Genomic DNA, 24,507 nt, shown 5'->3' with positions numbered 1-24,507 from the left:
CCTGGGCAACACAGCAAGACACCATCTCTACAAAAGATTTTTTTTTGGGCCAGGCGCAGTGGCTCACGCCTGTAATCCCAGCACTTTGGGAGGCCGAGGTGGGCGGATCACGAGGTCAAGAGATCGAGACCATCCTGGTCAACATGGTGAAACCCCGTTTCTACTAAAAATACAAAAAATTAGCTGGGCATGGTGGCGCGTGCCTGTAATCCCAGCTACTCAGGATGCTGAGGCAGGAGAATTGCCTGAATCCAGGAGGCGGAGGTTGCGGTGAGCCGAGATCGCACCATTGCACTCCAGCCTAGGTAACAAGAGCGAAACTCTGTCTCAAAAAAAAAAAAAAAATTTTAAGTAGCCAGGCATGGTGGCACATACCTATAGTCCTAGCTACTTGGGAGGCTCATGTGGGAGCGCTGCTGGAGCCCAGGAGCTCAAGATCACAGCAAACTATGATCACACCACTTCACTTCAGCCTGGGCATGAGAGACAGACCCTGTCTCTTAAGTAAACAACACAGACAGATGTGGTAGCTCATGCCTCTAATTTCTAGCAGTTTTGGTAGGCTGAGACAGTTGAATCACTTGAGCCCAGGAGTTCAACACCAGACTGAGCAACATAGGGAGATCCCATCTCTACAAAAAATACAAAAATTAGCTGGGCATGGTGGCAGGCACCTATAATTCCAGCTTTTCGGGAGGCTGAGGCATAAGAATCACTTGAACCCCGGAGGCGGAGGTTGGAGTGAGCCTGAGATCTTGCCATTGCACACTCCAGCCTGGGTGACAGAGTTAGACTCCGTCTCAACAACAACAACAACAACAACAACAAAGTAAGTGGGCCAGGCATGGTGGCTCATACCTATAACCTCAGCACTTTGGGAGGCCAAGGTGGGTGGATCAGAGATCAGGAGATCTAGACCATCCTGGCTAACATGGTAAAACCGCATCTCTACTAAAAATACAAAAGATTAGCTGGCCATGGTGGCACGCACCTGTAGTCCCAGCTACTTGAGAGGCTGAGGCAGGAGAATCGCTTGAACCCAGGAGGTGGAGTTTGCAGTGAACAGAGATCGTGCCACTGCATGCCAGACTGGCAACAGAGCGAGACTCTGTCTCAAAAAAAAAAAGTGGACTGGCCAGGTGCAGTGGCTCACACCTGTAATCCCAGCACTTTGGAAGGCCAGCCGGCAGATCACTTGAGGTCAGGGATTCAAGACCAGCCTGACCAACATGGTGAAACCCCGCTTCTACTAAAAATACAAAATAAGCCAGGCATGGTAGCACACGCCTGTAATCCCAGCTACTCAGTAGGCTGAAGCAGGAGAATCACTTGAACCTGGGAGGCAGAGGCTGGAGTAAGCCAAGATCATGCCATTGCACTTCAGCCTGGGCCTGGGAGACAGAGTAAGACTGCCTCAGAAACAAACAAAAAAGTGGACTGTATTACATCTGTAATATATTTAAATAAATAACTGTATGTTATTTTATATTTAATTTATATCAGTATTTCATACTTAATTTCTGTTGACAAAAATAAACTCACTTGGGCATGAATGCTCCATTAGCTGGGGATGGTTCATCGTCATCTAGCCCATCAAAGAGATGTGACTTGGCTGTGCCCGTTGTTTGTAAAGCCTTTGGCCGGACTCTAGTGGCAGGGCGGGGTGTCAGTTTATAATGAGTAGGTGTAGTAAGAGCCTTCTGGGCTGCTGGATTTGTTGGTTTCAATCGCTGAAAAATAAAAGCATCAAGGAATATTTCAGATCACTTTAAATGTATGGCACTGGCCTTAAAAATCACAAGTCCAGATTTCAATCCTCCCTGCTAGATATATGTTCAAGTCTCTGCTCCCATAAAACAAGGATATTAACACCGAACTTTGTACATGTTGAGTATTTCTGATCCAAAATGCTTGGGACCAGAAGTATATTTTTCTATTTTGAAATATTTTATTATACTTGCCAGTTGAGTACCCCAAATGTGAAAATCCAAAATCCAATATGTCCCAAAGAGCATTTCCTTTGAATGGCACATCAGTGCTCAAAGTTTTGGATTTGGGAGCATTTTGGATTTCAATTTTTGGATTTGGGGTGCTCTATATGTAAGTATGTGTGAATACTAACAGAACTGTCTTTATTGCTCTAAAACTGATTTTTACTCATTTTTCCAGCCCCCATTTAAAATGATTTGTCTGACATCTTTTAAAATGTAATTAAGAGTCGGGCGCGGTGGCTCACGCCTGTAATCCCAGCACTTTGGGAGTCCAAGGTGGGTGGATCACGAGGTCAAGAGATCGAGATCATCCTGGTCAACATGGTGAAACCCCGTCTCTACTAAAAATACAAAAAATTAGCTGGGCATGGTGGCGCGTGCCTGTACTCAGGAGGCTGAGGCAGGAGAATTGCCTGAACCCAGGAGGCGGAGGTTGCGGTGAGCCGAGATTGCGCCATTGCACTCCAGCCTGGGTAACAAGAGCGAAACTCCATCTCAAAAAAAAAAAAAAAATGTAATTAAGATAATGAAGCTGTTAGCTGGACAATGGTGGTGTGCACCTGTAATCCCAGTTACTAGGGAGGCTGAGGCATAGGAACTGCTTGAACCCAGGCGGTGGAGGTTGCAGTGAGCAGAGATCTCACCACCACACTCCACCCTGGGTGACAGAGTGAGACTTTGTCTCCAAAAAAACCAGATAATACATCTGAAAAAAAGTTTTGTAAATTAAAATGTACTAACACAACACATTAATACATCTTGTTAATTCTCTTCATCCTATGAAAGAGAGTTTAGCTTGCAATCATTTTGCTTTGAAAAACAGTATTTATGTTCATTTGATGAAAACACGATACCAAAAAAATCCTAAGCCATAGGCATTGCTTTTAAATTAAACCAAAAATCTTGTATTTCAAGAAACACTGAGACTCTGCCATGAATTAATATTCAACTTCTATGCAATGAAAATTGCTCTGGGAAAAAAAAGGACAGATATTAGCTTACATTTATCCACCTTTTAGTAAATATTAATACTTACCATAAGTCAAACTCTGGGAACTAGGAATAAAGTTACTTCCCCTGATTACTGAGGAAACTACAAGTTAGTGGAGGACACACAACTAAATTTCAGGGTGCTTCAGATGGCACCTCTATAACATCCTACAGCATCCTGAGGATGTTCTACATTTGTTTTTTCCTAAAAGCATAAATGAGATTATATAACCACTTCAAATAAAAATGTCTAGCATATCGAGTCTGTCACAATTTATTCTTCTCTTCCCAGTTTACACTTTAGTAACAATGAATCTTTGTTATTCCCAGATTGTTGTGATCTTTCACAATTCAGTTTTTGGTTGGAATACTTGCAGTAGACTTGCCAATACCTACATAACGATACAAAAAATTTTAATGTTTCTCTTCCGAAAACTAAGCCTTATCAAATTCATCCAATCAGCTATGATCTTTTCACTACTATATTTTAAATTTTATATTAAGATAAAACTCACATGACATAGAATTCACCATTTTAACTCATTTACTTCAATAGTTTTTAGTATATTTACAAGGTTGTGCAACCATTACCACTATCTAATTCCTAAAAACTTCGATTATTTCAAAAAGAAACTCAGTTCCTCTCAATTTCTTCCCTCTGCAACTATGAATCTGCTTTTTTTCTCTATGAATTTGCCTATTCTGGATATGTCATATAAATGAAATCATGTGACTTTTTGTGTCTGGCTCCTTTCACTTCTGTTTTCTTTTTTTTGTTGAGACAGTTTCACTCTTGTTGCCCCGTCTGGAATACAATGGTGAAAACTCAGCTCACTGCAACCTCCAGCGACCAGGTTCAAGCTATTCTCCTGCTTCGGCCTCCCGAGTAGCTGGGATTACAGGCATGAGCCACCATGCCCAGCTAATTTTGTATTTTTTTTTTAGTAGAGATAGGGTTTCACCATGTTGGTTAGGCTGGTCTTGAATTCCTGACCTCAGGTGATCTGCCCACCTCAGCCTCCCAAAGTGTTGGGATTACAGGCGTGAGCCACCATGCCCGGCCTTCACTTATGTTTTCAAGGTTCATCCACATTATAGCATGTATCAGTACTTTACTCCTATTTATAGCTGAATAATATTCCATTTAGTCATACATATACAACATTTTGTTTATCTATTCGTCATAGATAGACACTGTTCTATTAGTACACACTCTACCAAGCCAGTATAAATTTAAGTGCTCATATGTCTGATCTGTCACCGGATAGCAATCTTAATAAATTCTTGTTTTTTCTCATTTTGTATCCTAAGCACTTAACAACACAATGCCTAGCACATAGCCACCTAAAATCAGGATGCATAAATAACATAATTTTCATCTAATCATTTACGCATCACTTTCAAAGGTACTTTCATACTCATACTTTGCTTCTCATATATAGCTTACACAGTTAAATTTAAGAACATAGTAAGATCCCATTTCTTAAAAAAAAAAGAGATAAAAAATAAAAAGCTTTAAATGAAAGTTGCCAGGTGGAAGGAAAAAAATAAATAAAAATAAATAAAAAGCTGAGGCATATATGTGATGACATAATTGACTGAATAATAATTTCTGTACACTGAGCAATTTACTATGATCCTGGTATGCATCATTTCATTTACCCCTCAAAATTGAACAGTATTACTATGCCCATTTTACAGATGAAGAAATTTAGGGATGCAAAATGACTTTCTCATTTTCTAATGTCTTATAGATTATAAGTGGTAAAATAAGGATAAAACGGACCAAAGACTATAATTTTAATACCATGTGAACCAAAGATCACGTTTTTGTCACTAGAGTTATAAAAAATTAAAGACAGAGCTATGTAAAAATCAAGAGGTTAAGATTTTGGTTATGTCACTTAAGAGCATTATGATTTGAGGAAAGTCAGCCTCTCTAAGCCTTAGTTTGAGAATAAGTTTGAGAAAACTGAGAACAGGGCTGGCATGGTGGCTTCCACCTGTAATCCCAGCACTTTGGGAAACCAAGGCGGGAGGATCGCTTCCAGAAGTTCGTTACTAGCATGACCTTGTCTCAAAAAAAGAAATAAAAAACAAACTTAAAAAGAAATTTTTTAAATTAAAACTGAGAATATTAATATCTGCCTTATTTCAGGGCTGTTGAAAACCCTCAGCCTTGATCTTCAGTCTAGCACTCATTTCACTGTCACAACACCTTCCAGACACAGCAAAAATAATTTACCCCTTGGCTTAGTCAAATAATGTCTTCAAAAATGAATTACACCTAGATTTACTTAATCCCTTAACATATACAGACAAAAAAAAAAATACATTCTGCACATTCAGTTTCTCTTTCTCTGATATGATATTTTACAGAAATATCCTTAAATTTACCTCTTCCTTCTTCTTAGGGTCTGACATGGGATTCCGGAAGAGAGGAGAGTCTCCAAAAGGTGAGTATGTTAGACTGTTGATGTGCTGTTGGAGAACAGCCTGCTGGGCAGCAGAAGCATTTGGATCTGTCAAAGCTTTTTTAAAAAAAGAGAAGAAAAAATATATATAAATGCAAGGATACGATGTATTTATAGCACAGAGCTCAGTATTCCTTTTGAAGAAGTGGTCTTCAAAATGTTCATATCAAGAGTATCATTGAGGCAGGGTGTGTATAGAGCAAACTGTGAAGAAAATTAAGAATCAAATAAGCTAATAGGTCAAACTTAGGAAGAGGCATTTTGTAAGAGACAATACCCACATAAATTCATTTACACAGTGTTGACTGTCACTACTAATCAAAGAATGGCAAATGTAAACAACACTGATCAAATATTTTATGCATACCTATCACTGCAATAGCTGCATAAAAGCCATAGTCTTTGACTTCTGAAAACATTATAGACTGGTTTAATTTGTCTAAAGGAAATAATATGACAGTATACAGGGCAAGTACTCTGTGTGTGTTTGTGTGTGTGCGCGTGCGTGCGCATAAATATATATATACACATACACACATATATGCATGTATACACACACACACACACCCCCACCCAGGCTGGAGTGTAGCGGCACAATCTTGGCTTGCTGCAACCTCTGCGTCCGGGCTCAAGTGATCCTCCAACCTCAGCCTCCCAAATAGCTGGGACTACAAGGGCGAGCCACCACACTTGCAACGGCTGACTTCTTGTGTGTTTTTTTTTGTAGAGATGAGGTTTCGCCATGTTGCCCAGGTTGGTCGTGAACTCCTGAGCCTGAGCTATCTGCCCACCTTGGCCTCCCAAACTGCTGAGATTACAGGAGTCAGCCACCACAATTGACCTATATTTTTTAATCTAATAATTTTAATCATGAAAATTTAACTCAAGGACTTAATTAAACTAGAAAGAAAATGAAAAAATATTCCTAAGTGTTCACTACACATTATATACAATAGTCAATACACGGAAACAACCTACGTGTCCAATATTAAGTTAACAGTTGTAGGCCAGAGTGGTGGCTCACGCCTGTAATCCCAGCACTTTGGGAGGCTGTGGCAAGTGGATCACTTGAGGTCAGGAGTTAAAAACCAGCCTGGCCAACATGGTAAAATCCCACCTCTACTAAAAATACAAAAAATTAGCTGGGTGTGGAAGAACATACCTATAATCCCAGCTACTTGGAAGGCTAAGGCAGAAGAATGGCTGGAACCCAGGAGGTGGAGGTTGTAGTGAGCCAAGATCACGCCACTATACTCCAGCCTGAGTAAAAGAGTGAGACTCTGTCTCAAAAAAAAAAAAAAAACTGTAAAAATATGACATATCAACATAGTCGGTTATGTAGTTATTAAAAATTATAGGCTGGCCTCAGTGGCTCATGCCTGCAATCCTAGCACTTTGGGAGGTTGAGGCAGGCAAATTGCCTACGCTCAGGAGTTGGAGACTAGCTTGGGCAACATGGCAAAACCCTGTATCTATTAAAAATACAAAAAAATTAGCTGGGCGTGGAGGTGAGCACCTGTAGTCCCAGATATTCGGGAGGCTGAGGCAAACGAATCGTTTGAACCCAGGAGGCAGAGGTTGCAGTGAGCCAATATCATGCCACTGCACTCCAGCCTGGGCAACAGAGCAAGACTCTATCTCAAAACAAAACAAAATAATAATAATAAATTTGTTTCATTAATTATTTTTGATTCATTAAATGAAATTTCCAGAATAAAAGTATGTGTACACTAAGGCTACAGAGGAAGGCAGCATACAAACAAAAATGAGGCGGTGTTTTTTTTCTCCCCAAACCCAGGTGTCTTCCTGAAGAAAATGGTTATCCTTATAAGTTTATTATTTACATTTAACATTCAAATAATATAAAGTGAAAGAAAAAAAACTCAAGTCAGTGTAATTTTCTCTCAAAGTGTAAGAATATTTGTTGTCAACTGCAGAGAATTTAGGGAACAGACATAAGCAACAATGAAAACTATTCACCATCTTCCATTATACCAAGTAAGAAATAAGAAAAAAGCAAAACAACTACAGTATACCCTGACTGATGAAGAAACCTCTTTGCAAGATAAAATCTCTTTCCAAAAATACTGATCAAAACTCAAATCATACTAAAGTCATTTTACAGACAAAAATACTACCTTTTTCCCTTATAAACATTTATAAATAAAGTTACAGCCAAAATATAATAATCCACAATAAAGGCGTGACATAAAACATTCTGAAAATTCTTACAATGTTGTGGGGAGGGGGTGGAGGGGGACAGGCGGTATGGAGAACAAAAGCAGTAATAACAAAAAAACCAGAACAGGCTGCTATAGCTAAATTAATGAAAAAGAAGTAGAGCTACCTTAGTCAAAGGTTTCTTAAAACTGATGTATTCAATAAACCCTAAAACATCGTATATTGATGTTGATATTTAATCAGACAGGACACATTTGCTCAGGATTTCAAACCAAGAGACATCAATTTAAAGAGCATACAGTAAATCATCTACATTCAGAAAGGTCCTAAACCCAATTTAAGAGCAAAAAATACACAAAATCACCCAGTACTACAGGTTTTTTTTGGTACACAGTACTACAGATTAACAACATACTGTTATTTTGGGGACTATGCAAGGAAGGAGATTCAAGAAAAATTTTAGAATTTCAAACTTCACTGGTCATTTTGTTACTGGACAGGCAATGACTCATTTAAAAAATTGACCTGTATTAGTTGATCCCATCACTCTACCTGGGTGTGCTCAAAAAACCCAAAAACTTACTGTAACAAATCCAAACACAATTAAGAAAGTGTATGAGCATAATTTTATTTTTGTATGAATAAATATAAATTTTGTGTTAAATCTAGTATTTAAAGACAAAGATAAGAGAGTATCTTGATAGGTTAGTAAAAACAAGAAAACAAGCAAGTACTACTTAAGCAACTACTGGTATTACATTTAATCTTGGTCAAAATAATTTGAAAACTTTCCAAAGAACTAAATCCCAAGAAAATTTCACAAGAAAAGATTCCAAAGAACTAAATCATGACCAAATGATTAAAGGGATAGGGAAAAGTATAAACACTAAGTCTGCTGATGAAACAGAAGAATCTAATGATACTTTATCCAGAAGAAAGCCAGTGGGTTACCACAAATAAATTTTACTAGTGTGAGGCATGGTGGCTCAAACCTGTAATCTCAGCACTTTGAAAGGCTGAAGCAGGCAGATCACTTCACTTCAGGTCAGGAGTTTAAGACCAGCCTGGCCAGCATGGTAAACCCCCATCTCTACTAGAAATATAATAATTAGCCAGACATGGTGGCATATATCTGTAGTCCCAGCTACTTGGGAGACTGACGCAGGAGAATCGCCTGAGGTGGAGGCTGCAGTGAGCCAAGATTGTGCCACTGAACTCCAGCCTGAGTGACAAAATGAGACTCTTCTCAAAAAAAGAAAAAGAAATTATACTAGACTGGTTTTGCTTAGCTTTAGGAGATAAAAGTAGAAACACTGGGTGGAAATTCTATGGAGGCAGGATTTGGTTTGTAAACAATCAGGACAGAACAATAGACTGTGCTGCCTGTAAAGAAGCCACCATGACTGAAGTTTTTTAACACAAGGTAGACTCACATAGTTCTAAAGTACCTTAAACTAAGATTCTATAATACAAAGATGTACATTCTAGTAAATACAATTACCTTTAAATGGGCAGTAACGTTAAGGCAAGCAACTTTAATATTAACTAAATTCTTGTGTCAGGAACTGTTAATTCGCTTTGGAGAAAGAGATGGATTATTAAAAAGCAGTCTATACAAGTAAAAATGGCACATTATGGTAATTTATGCTACCTCCTTCTACTAAAACCAAGTTAATAAAAATGAGAAAAAAAAATTTTTTTTTTTTTTTTTTTTTTTTTGAGACAGAGTCACACTCTATGGCTCAGGCTGGAGTGCAGTGGCTCGATTTCAACTCACTGCAACCTCCACCTCCCCGGGTCAAGCAATTCTACTGCCTCACCTGGGATTACAGGTGCCTGCTACTATGTCCAGCTATTTTTTGTTGGCAAGGCTGGTCAAACTCCTGTCTTCAGGTGATCTGCCCGCCTAGGCCTACCAAAGTGCTGGGATTACAAGTGTTAGCCACCTGCCTGGCCTATTTTTAATGATAAAGCTGAGTATAAAGTTTGCACAGAGATGAATGAATTCACCCCCTCTCTCTCCAAAGACCTTATTAAAATCTATGGCTAAAAAACATTAAAATTTATCTATATAAACCCACGATGACAAAGAATGGAAGGTAGTAAATGAATAGACGAGAAAATATGACAAATTTCTAGGGGAAAGATGTGAACAGAGGAGTGATCAAGCAGGATAGAGGAAACAACAGCTTGGAGTACACTCAACAGCAATTACATCTGACCCTTGAACACAAGTTTGAACTGTGTGGATCCACTGATGTGTGAATTTCCTCCTCTGCCACCCGAGAGAGAGCAAGACCAACCCCTTCAACCTCCTCATGATATTCTTTTCTTTTTCTTTTTCTTTTTTAAGACGGAGTTTTGTTCTTGTTGCCTAGGCTGGAGTGCAACAACTCAATTTCGGTTTACAGCAACCCCCACCTCCTGGGTTCAAGCGATTCTCCTGCCTCAGCCTCCCAAGTAGTTGGGATTACAGGCATGCACCACCATGCCCAACTAATTTTATATTTTTAGTAGAGACAGGGTTTCTCCTTGTTGGTCAGGCTGGTCTCGAACTCCTGACCTCAGGTGATCTGCCCACCTAGGCCTCCCAAAGCGCTGGGATTACCAGTGTGAGCCACAGTACCCGGCCTGCCTCATTATTTTCTTAATAATATTTTCTTTTCTTCAGTTTACTTTATAGCAAGAATATAGTAGGTTCTACATATAATATACATAATGTGTGTTAACTGACTGTGTTATCGATAAAGCTCGGGAATCAAAGACTATTTGCAAATTTTCTACTACTGTGTGGGGGTCAGCACCCATAACACCCATGTTGTTCAAGGGTCAACTAGTATGATCAAATGAAGCATATCTACCTTGGAGGATTCCAAAAGTCTAGGGACTTGGGAATACCAGGTTTGAAGTAGAATTGAAAACAGAAAGAAGAAAGAATTAATGGAAGTCTAAGCCAAGTGCAGTGGTTCATGCCTGTAATCCCAGCACTTTGGGAGGTCAAGGAGGAGGATTGCTTGAGGTCAGGAGTTCTAGACCAGCCTGGCCAATATGGTGAAACCTTATCTCTACTAAAAGTACAAAAATTAGCCAGGCACAGTGACATGGGTCTGTAATCCCAGCTACTCAGGAGGCTAAGAAACGAGAATTACTTGAACCTGGGAGGTGAGGGTTGCAGTGAGCTGACACTGAGATCACACCATTACACTCCAGTCTGGAGGAAGGGAGGGAAGGGGAAGGGAGGAGGGAGGAGGGAGGAGGGAAAAGGGAGGAGGGAGGAGGGAGGAGGGAGAAGGGAGAAGGGAGGAGGGAGGAGGGAGGAGGGAGGAGGGAGGAGGGAAGAGGGATAGGGGAGGGGGAAGGGACAAAAGGAAAAAGGAAACAAAAAAAGAAAGGAAGAAAGATGAGAACTGACTGGGAGCAGTGGCTCATACCTGTAATCCCAACACTTTGGGAGGCTGAGGTGGATGGATCACCTGAAGTCAGGAATTCAACGTCAGCCAGGCCAACATGGCAAAACCCCATCTTTACTAAAATTACAAAAATTCAATGGGTGCAGTGGCAGATGCCTGTAATTCCACCTTCTTAGGAGGCTGAGGCATGAGAATTACTTAAACCTGGGAGGCAGAGGCTGCAGTGAGCAGAGATCGAGTCACTGCACTCTAGGCTAGGGAACAGAGCAAAACTCTACAAAAAAAGAAAAAAGGGCCGAGCGCGGTAGCTCACGCCTATAATCCCAGCACTTTGGGAGGCCGAGATGGGTGGATCACGAGGTCAAGAGATCGAGACCATCCTGGTCAACAAGGTGAAACCCCATCTCTACTAAAAAATACAAAAATTAGCTGGGCATGGTGGTGCACGCCTGCAGTCCCAGCTACTCAGGAGGCTGAGGCAGGAGAATTGCCTGAACCCAGGAGGCAGAGGTTGCGGTAGCCGAGATCGCACCATTGCACTCCAGCCTGGGTAACAAGAGCGAAACTCCGTCTCAAAAAAAAAGGAAGAAAGAAAAAAGGTGGGAAAAGAAATAAGGTTAATAGAAGCATAGGAAAGGGTACTAATATCCTCATTTAACAAAGAAGACTCAAGAAACACTATCACCTAGTTTGACAGAATAAGAAAAATATGTAAGCATGTAGCTCAAATTTGCAAAATTTCTCAAAATGTGACACATATATCATGATGATATGGGAGATTAATTTAGCGATACAGAAATATTATCCATCTATCTATCTATCTATTCTATTTATCTCAGTTACTCTATTTATGTCAGGTGATAATCAGTTTTTCACTTCCCATGAAACATAATTTTCTTTAAAAAGCTATTTAAATTAAAAAGTTAATTTCCTTAGGTTCAAAATAAATAATAAAAAAAGTGGTAGGTGGACACTGCCAAAACTGGGAAGGAATATTCAAATGAATGAAGTATGAAAAACACTTCAATAGATAAACTAAATTTAGGAAATATAGTATATTTAGTAAACATAATTATATTGGAAGAAGTCCGAGCTCAATTCTTATCTACCATAACAGGTTAAATTTACTTAGATTTAATAAACCAAAACACAGCAATATAAGCACATTATTTAATATGAACAACATTATATATCAGATGAATTAAAAACAGTATCAAAAGTGGTTTGAGAGAGAAGGCCTGGGAGCAGGGAAACCAGAGTAGGTCAGGATCTCTTAATAAGCCCTTCTTTACAACACAACTGTTTAATGACATGCATGCATGCAATGCCTTGGCAGGAATGGAACAGGGGTGGGATGAAAAATCAGGTCAGCAAGTATTAGCAAAAAATTAAGTAAAGCCTTTTAAAGTGATTGACACTTACCTACTGGGACCTGGGGGGCTCCAAAGCCCAAAGTGGCTGTCGTAGTATTAAATCCAGGGGCCCCAAAGGCTCCTGTACCAAGAGGCCCTCCAATCTTAGGTTGGCTGTTCCCAAACAAAGATGCCTGTCCGGCACCAAGAGCTATGGAGACAAGAGGAAAGAAAAAGCACCAAAGAAGATCCTTTCAATGTTGTGCCAGAGGTCAGTTACTTAAAAATATAATACATTTGGAAACTTCATAATGACCACTCGTTTCAACAAAGGGGTGAATATGGTAAATACTACTATAGGTCAAGCGTTGGGCTCAGTACATTATACACATCATAGGTAAAACACTTAAATCTCTATGTGCTTCAGTTTCCTCAACTATAATATGACATAATATACTGCTTAGACATTTATCCTAAGAATAAAATGAATAAAAAATATAAAGCATTTAGAAGAGATAGGTACATACTATAAGCTCATCAAAATTAGCTATTATGTCTGATGTAGAAACTATTATTCCCATTTAACAGAAGAGAAAACTTAGGCTTTAGAAAATTAGCATGATATCACAATGTTATAAATGATAGAAATGGGGTTCAAATGTAGGTGTATTTGACAACCAGGGCTCTTAGCTGCTACTCTGTAGTACAAACAATTTCCAAACAATTTTTAAAAGTTAATTATTCTTAAAATTCAATATTTGTAAATCAAAATACTCAACTAACACAATCATGTCATCTTTCTGACTGACATACAGGCTAAACTATAGAAAACTAAATCCAACATATCTTCTTTCACTAACACAATAGTTTCAATTATACCATCTCATGAAAACTACTTTATCTAGACAAACTTGTTTTACAAAAAGCTCAACGTCTTCTGGTGAGGTTACTAAACAGACTCAAATTTCAGTATGAACCAGAGTGGTTGGACTAAGAACTTGTTTTCACCAGGGAGAAATCCATTGCAGAAACCTGTATAGTTGAATTTTGCTCAGGGACCTTGTTGTTGGCAGTGATTTTAGAAATGTAAAATGGGGGAGAATATGGTAAATACAAGTTATTGGCATTATTTTAAAAAAAATCTATTCCATTTCCCACCATATTTCTCCCAAATTACTGGCAATTTATTAAGATCTAAAGTTCCTATTAAAAAAAAAAAAAGAGAGAAGGCTGGGCACAGTGGCTCAAGCCTGTAATCCTGGAACTTTGGGAGGCCAAGGCAGGCGTATCATGAGGTCAAGAGATCGAGACCACCCTGGCCAACATGGTGAAACCCTGTCTCTGCTAAAAATACAAAAATTAGCTGGACGTGGTGGTGCGTGCCCGTAGTCCCAGCTACTCAGGAGGCTGAGGCAGGAGAATTGCCTGAACCCGGGAGGGGTAGGTTGCAGTGAGCCAAGATCGCGCCACTGCACTCCAGCCTGGCACGTGGCGACAAAGCAAGACTCTGTCTCCAAAAAAAAAAAAAAAAAAAAGAAAAAAAAAGAGAGAGAGAGAGAGACAGGGTCTCATTATGTCGCCCAGGCTAAGTCCTGGGCGCAAGTAATCTTCCCACCTTAGCTGGGACTACAGGCATGCATCACTTTGCAGGGCTTCTGAAATTCTTTTTAACATATCAACTGCATCTTGAAACAAATACCGTTTATCAGCAAAACCACTTCAAAGATATAATACTTGCAGGTCAAAAGTACTGTATGGGAACTGCTTTGAAATCACAATCAAAAAAGAACAGTAAGTTTATATACCAAGACAATCTACAAAATATAAATCAGTAAGGATGACTATTGAACAGAAATTACTCTGACTGTCCAACTTCATTAAAAATAAGGCATCAATGTAGCAATAAAAGTATTTTTACCTCAAAAAGTACAGCTTTGGGACAAGGAATAATACTTTTAAAGTTCGAAACTATTAGTAATACAAGCTCTAAGAAATACTAAAATTGTATTACTTCCTCAGAGGAAATAGTTTACAGCACAAATTACAGAATTTTTTATTTTCTGGTAGGCTAATACCTCCTTGCCTCCAAACAAAAACTTGTTAAACTCAAATATATAAAATAGGTGAAAAATTCTGTTCTGAATATGTATTGCCCTCACCTTTACAACATCCCTGGATGATGACCCATGGATCAGTCTAAAATCACTGTACTGTATTTTAATAATCCACAGAATAATTAAAAAAAAAGGCACTGTGAGGTTCAGACTGTTTGTAAAGGGATTATCATAAAATGACTTGACTACAGATTGTTGCAATCTATCAATGGAAAAATAGGTATTTTTATCCTGATCTGCCTTGTTTTTAAAAATGAGATCGATCTGTAGGTGCTGATCAAAATAAAAAAAAACTGGTAATATTATGTGAAATGAAAATACAAGTTACAGAACACTATGTAAGATAGTGCTTTCAAACATTTTTGCTACAGCACATGCTATAAAAGCACTGAGACTCAAAACACATAAACACAACTAAAACAAAGTTTCATAAAAGGATATTAACCTTAATATTAAAAACGATTTTTTAAAAGACAGAGTCTCACTCTGTTGCCCAGGTTGGAATGCAGTGGTACAATCATAACCCACTGCAGCATCTATCTCCCAGGCTCAAGTGATCTTCCCACAGCACATCTCACTGAGCTGCTTGAGTAGCTAGGACTATAGGCACATGCCACCCTGCACATCTATTTTTTCTTTTCTTTTTTTCTGATAGTGTCTTACTATGTTGCTCAGGATGTTAAACTCCTGACCTCAAGCAATCCTCCTGCCTAGGCCTCCCAAAGTGCCGCGATTACTGGCATAAGCCACTAGGCCCAGCCTACTGATTTTTAATTCTACTTCATTTTCTTAAAATGCTGATTGCAGGCAACTACATTAATATTATCATCAACTAATGCACCTCAGCCTTTGGATTAAAAGTCACTCATACAGGGTATAGTTTCCATTTAAAAATATAATCCTAGGCCAGGAGCAGTGGCCCACGCCTGTAGTCCCAGCACTTTGGGAGGCCAAACTGGGCAGATCATCTGAGATCGAGAGTTCAAGACCAGCGTAACCAATATGGAGAAACCTTGTCTCTACTAAAAACACAAAACTAGCTGGGCGTGGTAGTGCGCGCCTGTAATCCCAGCTACTCGGGAGATTGAGGCAGGAGAATCGCTTGAACCCAGGAGGCAGAGACTACGGTGAGCCAAGATTGCACCATTGCACTCCAGCCTGGGCAACAGAGCAAGATCCTGACTCATAACAAAACAAAAAAAACCATTTTTTAATCTTAAAAAGATAATTAAAGGCCAGGCGTGGTGAATCACTCCTGTAATCCAGCACTTTGGGAGGTCGAGGTTGGGGGATCACAAGGCATGAATTCAAGACGCCTGGCCGACATAGTGAAACCCTGTCTCTACTGAAAATACAAAAATTAGCTGGGCCTGGTGGCACACACCTGTAGTCCCAGCTATTTTGGAGGCTGAGGCTGCTGTGAGCCAAGATCAGGAGGCTGAGGCAGGAGAATCACTTGAACTTTGGAGGTGGAGGCTGCTGTGATCCAAGATCACACCACTGCACCCCAGCCTGGGGGACAAAGCAAGACTGTCTCAACATACACACATACACACACACACACACAGACACACACAAACACACACACACAAACACACGGCAAGTCTACACACACACACACACACACACACACACACACACACACACACACTCTTCATAGTACAAAATGAGGTTCCATTAAGAAGGAAATGACAGCTAGGTGCGGTGGCTCACGCCTGTAATCCCAGCTACTTGAAACCAGCCTGACCAATATGGTGAAACCTGGTCTCTACTAAAAATACAAAAACCAGCTGGGCATGGTGGTGCATGCCTGTAATCCCAGCTACTCGAGAGGCTGAGGCAGGAGAAGCGCTTCAACCCGGAAGGCGGACATTGCAGTGAGCCGACAAGATTGCACCAATGCATTTCAGCCTGGGCAACAGAGTAAGACTCCATCTCAAAAAAAAAAAAGAAGGATATGACAGATGAATGCTCAGATGATAGAAGCAAAATCAAAACAAAAACAAAATAGATAACTGGACAGTGGAAGCAGAGACTATGGAAATGATCTACAACTAAATGACCACGACTGCAATCAAATGAATTGGAAAAAGTAGGCAAAACTGTATGTTTAATTAAACAACCTTGTTTTAACTGTACATGCTAATACACTTATAGTCATGCAAAGACCTTGCAAATGATAATTTATTAATCTCAGCAGCATGTGCTCTTATTGCTCTGCTCTTCTGTTAGGGCTTACTTGATAAACAGTTTAAGATCTTAAATCCCTGTTACAAAAGTAACACGGGGAAACTGAAAGTTAATGTCCTCATGACAATTCTCACATTAAACAGTAAAAATCCCAAACAAACCAGGACTATTAGAGGACATTTTGTAGAAAAGGGAACATACAGCTTCTAAGACAAACGTGCCAACGTTTTAAAGCCTGTTAAAGCCATAACTGCTAGGAATGTTTCACAAATACAATTGTAAAAATGAAAAGCTAGAATTCTTAATTCCAGTAATATGATCAAACAGATCTCTCAAGTTCCAGCAACTAGAAAGTCAAGTTGTGTCACTGTCTACATCTCATGGTAGCAGCTTCTTACCTGTTCCAAATCCTGCACCAAGCCCAGTTCCAAGAGTACCAGGTGCTGGTTTACTTCCAAAAATACTATTTCCACTGGTATTTGTGCCAAAACCTAGGAAGACAAAAGAATGAGTGGATTGTACTTTTAATATAACTCTCAATTTCCTCTATAAGGGAGTTTAACATAAAGCAGTCTGACTCTAAGTTGTGAACCTTTCAGTTAATATTTAGGACTCCTAACTTGTAGGTTAATTTAACTTTTTAAAAAACAATTTCATCCCTGCAAACAAGTCTTCATATTTACTTAATTATATTTCAGCCTTAATATATCAATTCAAAGGCTGGGTGTGGTGGCTCATGCCTGGAATCCCAACACTTTGGCAGGCCGAGGCAGCATCACCTGAGGTCAGGAGTACAAGATCAGCCTAGCCAACATGGTGAAACGCCATCTCTACAAAAATACAAAAAAAAATTAGCCTGTAATCCCAGCTACTCGGGAGGCTGAGGTGGGAGAATGGCTTGAACCTGGGAGGCAGAGGTTGCAGTAAGCCTAGATCAAGCCATTGCACTCCAGCTTGGGCAACAGAGCAAGACTCTGTCTCAAAAACAAAAATAAATAAATAAAATTAAAAACTATCAATTCAATACAGGATAATATCAATAGCCAAGCAAAGTGAATGTGCTTGAGCTTTGGGAACATTTCCTTTGTAAGGCCCAAAGTGTTCCATGGATGTTTCATGTTTATTTAGAAGAAAAATTCATTCCCCCCAACTTGCACTAAAAATAAAACAATTGGCTGGGTGTGGTGGCTTATGCCTGTAATCCCAGCACTTTGGGAAGCCGAGGCAGGTGGATCACCCCAGGTCAGGAGTTTGAGACCAGCCTGGCCAACATGGTAAAACCCCATCTCTACTAAAAATACAAAATTAGCCAGCTGTGGTGACGCACGCCTGCAATCCCAGCTACTTGGGAGGTTGAGGCAGGAGAATCACTTGAACCTGGGAGATGGAGGTTGCAGTGAGCCAAGATCGTGCCACTGCACTCCAGCCTGAGCAACAGAGTGAGAATGTTTAAAAAATAAAAATAAAATAATCAATAAAGATACTTCAACTGAACCCAAAGGTCCCTGCTAAGAAAAAAATTTGCTACAAAACTCTCTATAGTAGCTTTTATTTTGAATAGATGGACCTGGCATGGATAGTAACGTGTGGCTGACTGTACATGAGAAGTTTCCTTCACTATGATCCACCATTTAGACAAAGTCCTATGATTCCCCTTTAAAATCCACAGGTATCAGCCAGGTACAGTGGCTCACAACTGTAATCCCAGCACTTTGGGAGGCCAAGGTGGGCAGATCACTGGAGGTCACGAGTTCAAGGCAAGCATGTCCAACATGGATAAACCCCATCTATACTAAAAATACAAAAATTAGCCAGGCGTGGTGGTACACACACAGAATCCCAACTACTAGGGAGGCTGAAGCAGAATAATCGCTTGAACCAGGAGGCAGAGGCTGCAGTGAGCCAAGATCACACCGCCGCACTCCAGCCTAGGCAACACAGCGAGACTCCATCTCAAAAAAAAAAAAAAAAATTCCCTAAGTATCAAACAAAGATCCTATTCTGTACTGCTGCCATTACTTTTCTTTTGTTCACATATGTTCACAAAGTTTCATTATTCCTTCTGGAGCTAAATATCAACAAAACAATTAATGAATATGTCATTTATCTCTTATAAGAGAAAAAAAAAAATCAACTGTTAGCCAGAAAACCCTGTTTGTAAAACATAGGAAGTCATTTAAAAATCATGGAGCACCAGGCACAGTGGCTCATGCCTGTAATCCCAACACTGGGAGGCAGAGTCGGTTGGATCACTTGAGGTCAGGAGTTTCTAGCCTTGGCTGGGCGCGGTGGCTCACGCCTGTAATCCTAGCACTTTGGGAGGCCGAGGTGGGTGGATCACCTGAGCTCAGGAGTTCAAGACCAGCCTGGCCATCATGGTGAAAGCCCATCTTTAAAAAAAAATAAAAGACTAACCTTGCCAACATGTGAAACCTCTTCTCTACAAAAAAAAAAAAAAAAAAAAAATTAGCCAGCCGTGGTGGTACACACTTGTAATCCCAATTACTTGGGAGGCTGAGGCAGGAAGATCACTTGAACCCAGGAGGCATAGGTTGCAGTGAGCCAAGACCACACCACTGTACTCCAACCTGGGCAATGGAGCAAAAATTCGTCTCAAAAAAATCATAGAGGGAAACCAGTCCAAAAGATAAGAGTATTTTGGAACAGATGATAGTATCACTAAGAATATCATAGAATGCCATGCCAGTATTTGGATTATTATCTCAATAAAAAAGGTCAAGAAAAAGCTGAAGAATATAAAAGTTTAAAAACAATCATATTTCATGTCATTTTAAAATCCAAGCAAGTAACCTGACTTAACTGCAATATATTTGACTTAGACATTTATTTAACCTCTTCTTGAATTGTTTTAATAACTATGCCACAAAAATGGAGTGCTGCCTAGTTAAGCACTGTCAACTTTCCTTAATGAAAAAATAGAAAATATACTTTGAGATATTCTTTTTCTTTCTGAATAAAAATTTAATGAAAAGAGATCTTACAGCCCAATAAGCAGCAGAAAACAAGATACTTGTGAACTACCTCAAACCCACAGGAGGGAAATAAATCCCAACGTACACTGTTTATACCACACATTTCCTCAGATTCTAACTGATAAGTTTATCAACTTGTAAAATTCAATTTTACAAATTAAAATTAAAAAGACAATTCAAATTCAGCACACAAGTTAGTGAAGAAACTCAGATAAAGATGACATCTTTTATTTTTGTATCACTGAACGTGACTGTATTCACAAACCAAAAAAACCTCTAAGCAAATCACTTGAGCTCAGGAATTCAAGACCAGCCTGGCCAACATGGGGAAACCCCATCACTACTACAAATACAAAAATCAGCTGGGCCCAGTGGTGCATGCCTGTAATCCCAGCTACTCGAGAGACTGAGGCAGGAGAATCGCTTGAACCCAGGAGGCGGAGGTTGCAGTGAGCTGAGATCGTGCCACTGCACTCCAGCCTAGATGACAGAGAGAGACTCCATCTCAAAAAATGAAAAGAGGGAAGGGGAAGGGAAAATATTAATTATTTCATGTTCCATAAAACTCGTTTAAATTTTTCTAGCATATCTCTAAGACAGGTTAAGATTTTTAAAATTATTGTTCAATCTTTTCTGTATTTTCCAGATTTTTAACAACGAATATGCATACAATGAACATGCACTCAAAATGTTTGAAACGGCCAAAAAGAAACTACTGAATAGTCCCCTAAATCAGAAAGGTTTCAACTTTCTTCTATTATTTTTCTTATTTTATTATTTTTTTAGAGACCTGCTTTCACTATGGTGCTAGGCTGGAATGCAGTGGCAATTCACGACTGTGATCACAGTACATTGCAGAGCCTTGAACTCCTAAGTGATCCTCCTGACTTAACCTCCATAATAATAGCTGGGACTACAGGTGCTCACCACGATGTGTGGCACATTTCAACTTTCAATAAGAATAACCACACCAGGCGCAAGGGCTCACACCTGTAATCTCAGCACTCTGGGAGGTTGAGATGATATAAAGACCCTGTCTCTACCAAAAAACACAGAACACAACAAAAAAAAATAAGAATACCCAAATCTCTCCTGTATACCACCACGTGTTTGAAACTTGGCCTCATGCAATGTGTTACTTAACCAAATGTGTTTCCTTTATGGTTTCTCAGCTATTGCTGAGGTAATTCAAAGTAAATGAAAGGCAATTTACATGCCTACTAATTATCTCAAGCCATATCCACGACTTTAAATCTTTCCCTCTGGTACCTCACATCAAGCCACCGCTTACCTGAGAATTTTTAAATATTTCCAATCATATGAATCAGGAGAATAATGTGTGGTATGGTCAGTGTAACTTTAAGAGAGCCAAACCTGCTTTTTATATGTACCAAAATTAGAAGTGTTTGTATTGGTTCCTAAAGTCAGGGTTGGTTTGTTACCAAAGAGCCCGCCACTGGTTGTACCAAATGAAGGTGCACTGGTTGTGCTGCTTCCAAATGTAGTAAGCTTGTTATTGCCAAACAGGGTCTAAAAAGAATAAAATACAGGAAAATTTTAAATAATATTAAGATACACATCAAACTAAATACAGGTTACCTCAGGTATACTGGATTGGGTAAGGGGTAGGAGATAGATGTCTTAACTTTTATTAAAAAGGTAGAAGAAAGGTGAATAAAGGCTATCAAAAAAATAATCTGAGCAAGATTAACTTTATAAACACAGACTGCTCCTACCCTGAAAAGTTAATGGTAACCTCTCAGGATTACCACTGAAACACAATGAATCCAATGAAACAGGATTTCAGTGAGGCAAAGAAAAAAATAACAAGGCCATCAAATATCTTTTTACCTGTTAAGAGAAATGTAGCAAATATTTACTTTGCCAGAAGAAATCATTACAAGAAAAAGCTACAACATGGATGAACTATGAAAGCAGTATGCTAAATAAAAGACACCAGTCACAAAAGACCACATATTATGATTCCATTTACATGAAGTGTTCAAAATAGCTAAATCCGTAGAGAAAAAGTAGGCTTAAGATGATTACAGGAAAATCAGGAGTAACTGCCAATGAGTATGGTGTTTCTTTTTGGCATAATGAGTATGTTCTAAAATTAAATACGGTGATAGCTGCACATTTTGTCAATATACTAAAAACTACTGTACACGTTAAAGAGATAAATTGTATGGCATGTGGACTACACATCAATAAATCTGTCACTAAAAAGTACTAGAAGCTAGACACAGAAACTCACTCCTGTAATCCCAGCACTTTGGGAGGCTGAGGAGGGAAAATCATTTGAGGCCAGGAGTTAACAAGCTGGTCAACATGGCAAAAATCCCACCTCTACTAAAAATACAAAAATTAGCCGGATATGGTGGCACACACCTGTAATCCCAGCTACTTGGGAGGCTGAGGCACGAGAATTGCTTGAGCCTGGGAGGCAGAAGTTGCAGTGAGCCAAGACTGTGTCACTGCAGTACAGTCTGAGCAACAGAACGACACTTGGTCTCAAAAATAACAAAAAAGTACTAGACTGTCTTGAAGCATTATACAATTTTCTCAACTTCTCACCTCAAATATCCATCCAAAGTTTAAAAAAAGAAGAGAGAAATTTCAACTCCATGAAAAAGGACTGTATGTTTTAGGGACTTTGTGTTCCTTTTTTTTTTTTTGGAAACAAAGTTTTGCTCTGGTTGCTTAGGATAGAGTGCAATGGCGCGATCTTGGCTCACTGCAACCTTCACCTCCTGGGTTCAAGCAGTTCTCTTGCCTCAGTATCTCAAGTAGCTGGTATTACAGGTGCCCACTACCACGCCTGGCTAATTTTCTTTTGTATTTTTAGTAGAGACAGGGGTTCACCATGTTGGCCAGGCTGGTCTCGAACACCTGACCTTAAGTGATCCACCCGCCTCGGTCTCCCAAAGTGCTCGGATTACAGGCGTGATCCACTATGCCCGGGCCTTTTTACTTTTTAACCTTTTACGTTCAAAGCTCTTACAATACCATGGGTACCTCAACAATTTAAACAACTTGATCAACCCTAAAAACATTTAATTCCCAAATAGCATGCCAATCTATCACCTACAACAGAGGGAAGAACTAGGAGTTAAAAATTATCTGATTCAAACAAAGCAAAAAAATTTGAATTTAGATCCAACAATTTAACCAACTGCTATCAGAAGTATGATGTACATAAGCACTGAGGCAAAGAAATTTTAAAAAGGAAAGAACTGGCTGGGCGCAGTGGCTCATGCCTGTAATCCCAGCACTTTGGGAGGCCGAGGCAGATGGATCACCTGAGGTTGGGAGCTCGAGACCAGCTTGACCAACATGGAGAAACCCTGTTTCTACTAAAAATACAAAAATTAGCTGGGCATGGTGGTGCACGCCTGTAATCCCAGCTACACAGGAGGCTGAGGCAGGAGAACCGCTTGAACCCAGGAGATGAAGGTTGCGGTGAGCTGAGATCAAGCCACTGCACTCCAGCCTGGGCGACAAAAGCAAGACTCTCTCTCACAAAAAGTAAAGAATTTACTAACTGAAAACAAACCTGAAGTTAACCTGAAATTTCATTTTATATCAAATAGCTTTTAGTTGTTCTCAAAATCATATATTAGGCTGGTACAATAATACACCCAATAAAAATACTTGCAAGATAGGCAAATCCTTAAAAGAAATTCCTTTAACAAATTTACACTCATCTTCAAATTACAGTCAACTGTAAAAACCTACCGAACCAACAGCACCAAATCCAGTATTTGTCTGCCCAAAGAGACCTGTTCCTGTTCCAAATGCTGTCCCAGTGCTGGTGTTTGTAGCTGTCCCAAAAAGACCTCCAGGCTGTGAGGCTTGGGTTACTCCAAATAAACCCTGCAAAAAAGATTATACAAATTAAAAGATATTCTATGATAGTTTCCTTAAAGAGTCTCAGATTAATAAAAAAGTTACCTTTTTTTCAAGCTTATATGACAGACACTAATAATTTATATAGATGATTTCCTTCAAAATAACCCTGAAAAGCAGGGAGTATATTTTCTGAAAGAATGTAAAGCTCAGAGCATTTTAAAACTTACCCAAGATGCCATAGCTCCTGAGTAGCAGGACCAGAAATTCAAACCTATATTTAAGTCCCTGTTCTTCCCAGGATGATGAACTCTAAGGTCTTAGGTATCTATTAAATAATAAGACTTTAACTCCTGTGCTCTAAGAGATGTCAGGGTTGCAACACTGAAAGCAAAATGGTAAAACTGGGTGCTTCATTTTCAAAGATTTAGGTGAAAAAAAACTAATCAGTATCAAGCTGTGGAGTGAACTTAGAATCAAGTAACCAAAAATAATCAGCTGAAAATAAATCAACAGGGACAGAGGTAGAAGTGTTATGTTAAAATGCCTTAATTCCTTTTTTAATTTTTTTTTGAGACAGAGTTTAGTTCTGTCATCCAGGCTGAAGTACAGGGCACAATCTCGGCTTACAATAGCATTTGCCTCCCAGGTTCAAAGGACTCTTCTGCCTCAGCCTCCCAAGTGGCTGGGATTACAGGGGCACGCCACCACGCCCAGCTGAATTTTGCATTTTTAGTAGAAATGAGGTTTCACCATGTGCCCAGGTTGTTCTCAAACTCCTGACCTCAGGTGATCCACCCACCTCGGCCTCCTAAAATGCTGGGATTACAGGTATAAGCCACGGCACCCGGCCAAAAGCCTTAATTCTAAATGAGAAACTATACTCATTTCCAATGAGCAGTCTGTATCATCCAATGTTTAACAATATATTTTACTTATTAATAAAGAAAAAATATTGTGCTA

At 39.5% G+C, this 24,507-nt stretch overlaps 1 protein-coding gene across 3 annotated transcripts in view; it reads right to left on the bottom strand.

The window, feature by feature from the left end:
• Positions 1-24,507, bottom strand: part of NUP98 (nucleoporin 98 and 96 precursor) — a 114,711-nt gene that overhangs the window by 61,293 nt on the left and 28,911 nt on the right. Inside the window, exons 9-14 of one of the 3 annotated variants that reach the window (XM_064365245.1) lie at positions 23,434-23,571; positions 21,087-21,225; positions 17,101-17,193; positions 12,469-12,609; positions 5,379-5,512; positions 1,543-1,730 (exon numbers count right to left, since the gene is read on the bottom strand). In XM_064365245.1, the coding sequence (XP_064221315.1) occupies positions 1,543-1,730; positions 5,379-5,512; positions 12,469-12,609; positions 17,101-17,193; positions 21,087-21,225; positions 23,434-23,571 (833 nt within the window). The remainder of the gene's footprint in view (positions 1-1,542; positions 1,731-5,378; positions 5,513-12,468; positions 12,610-17,100; positions 17,194-21,086; positions 21,226-23,433; positions 23,572-24,507) is intronic. The other 2 variants (XM_064365246.1, XM_012456849.3) reach the window with 2 other exon arrangements.

The sequence above is a fragment of the Aotus nancymaae genome, unplaced genomic scaffold, assembly GCF_030222135.1.
Source record: "Aotus nancymaae isolate 86718 unplaced genomic scaffold, 86718_ANA_hifiasm-v0.15.2.pri h1tg000059l, whole genome shotgun sequence".
Classification (NCBI taxonomy): Eukaryota; Metazoa; Chordata; class Mammalia; order Primates; family Aotidae; genus Aotus; species Aotus nancymaae.
The sequence above is the reverse complement of the archived record's forward strand: the minus strand, read 5'-3'. Positions and strand labels throughout refer to the sequence as shown.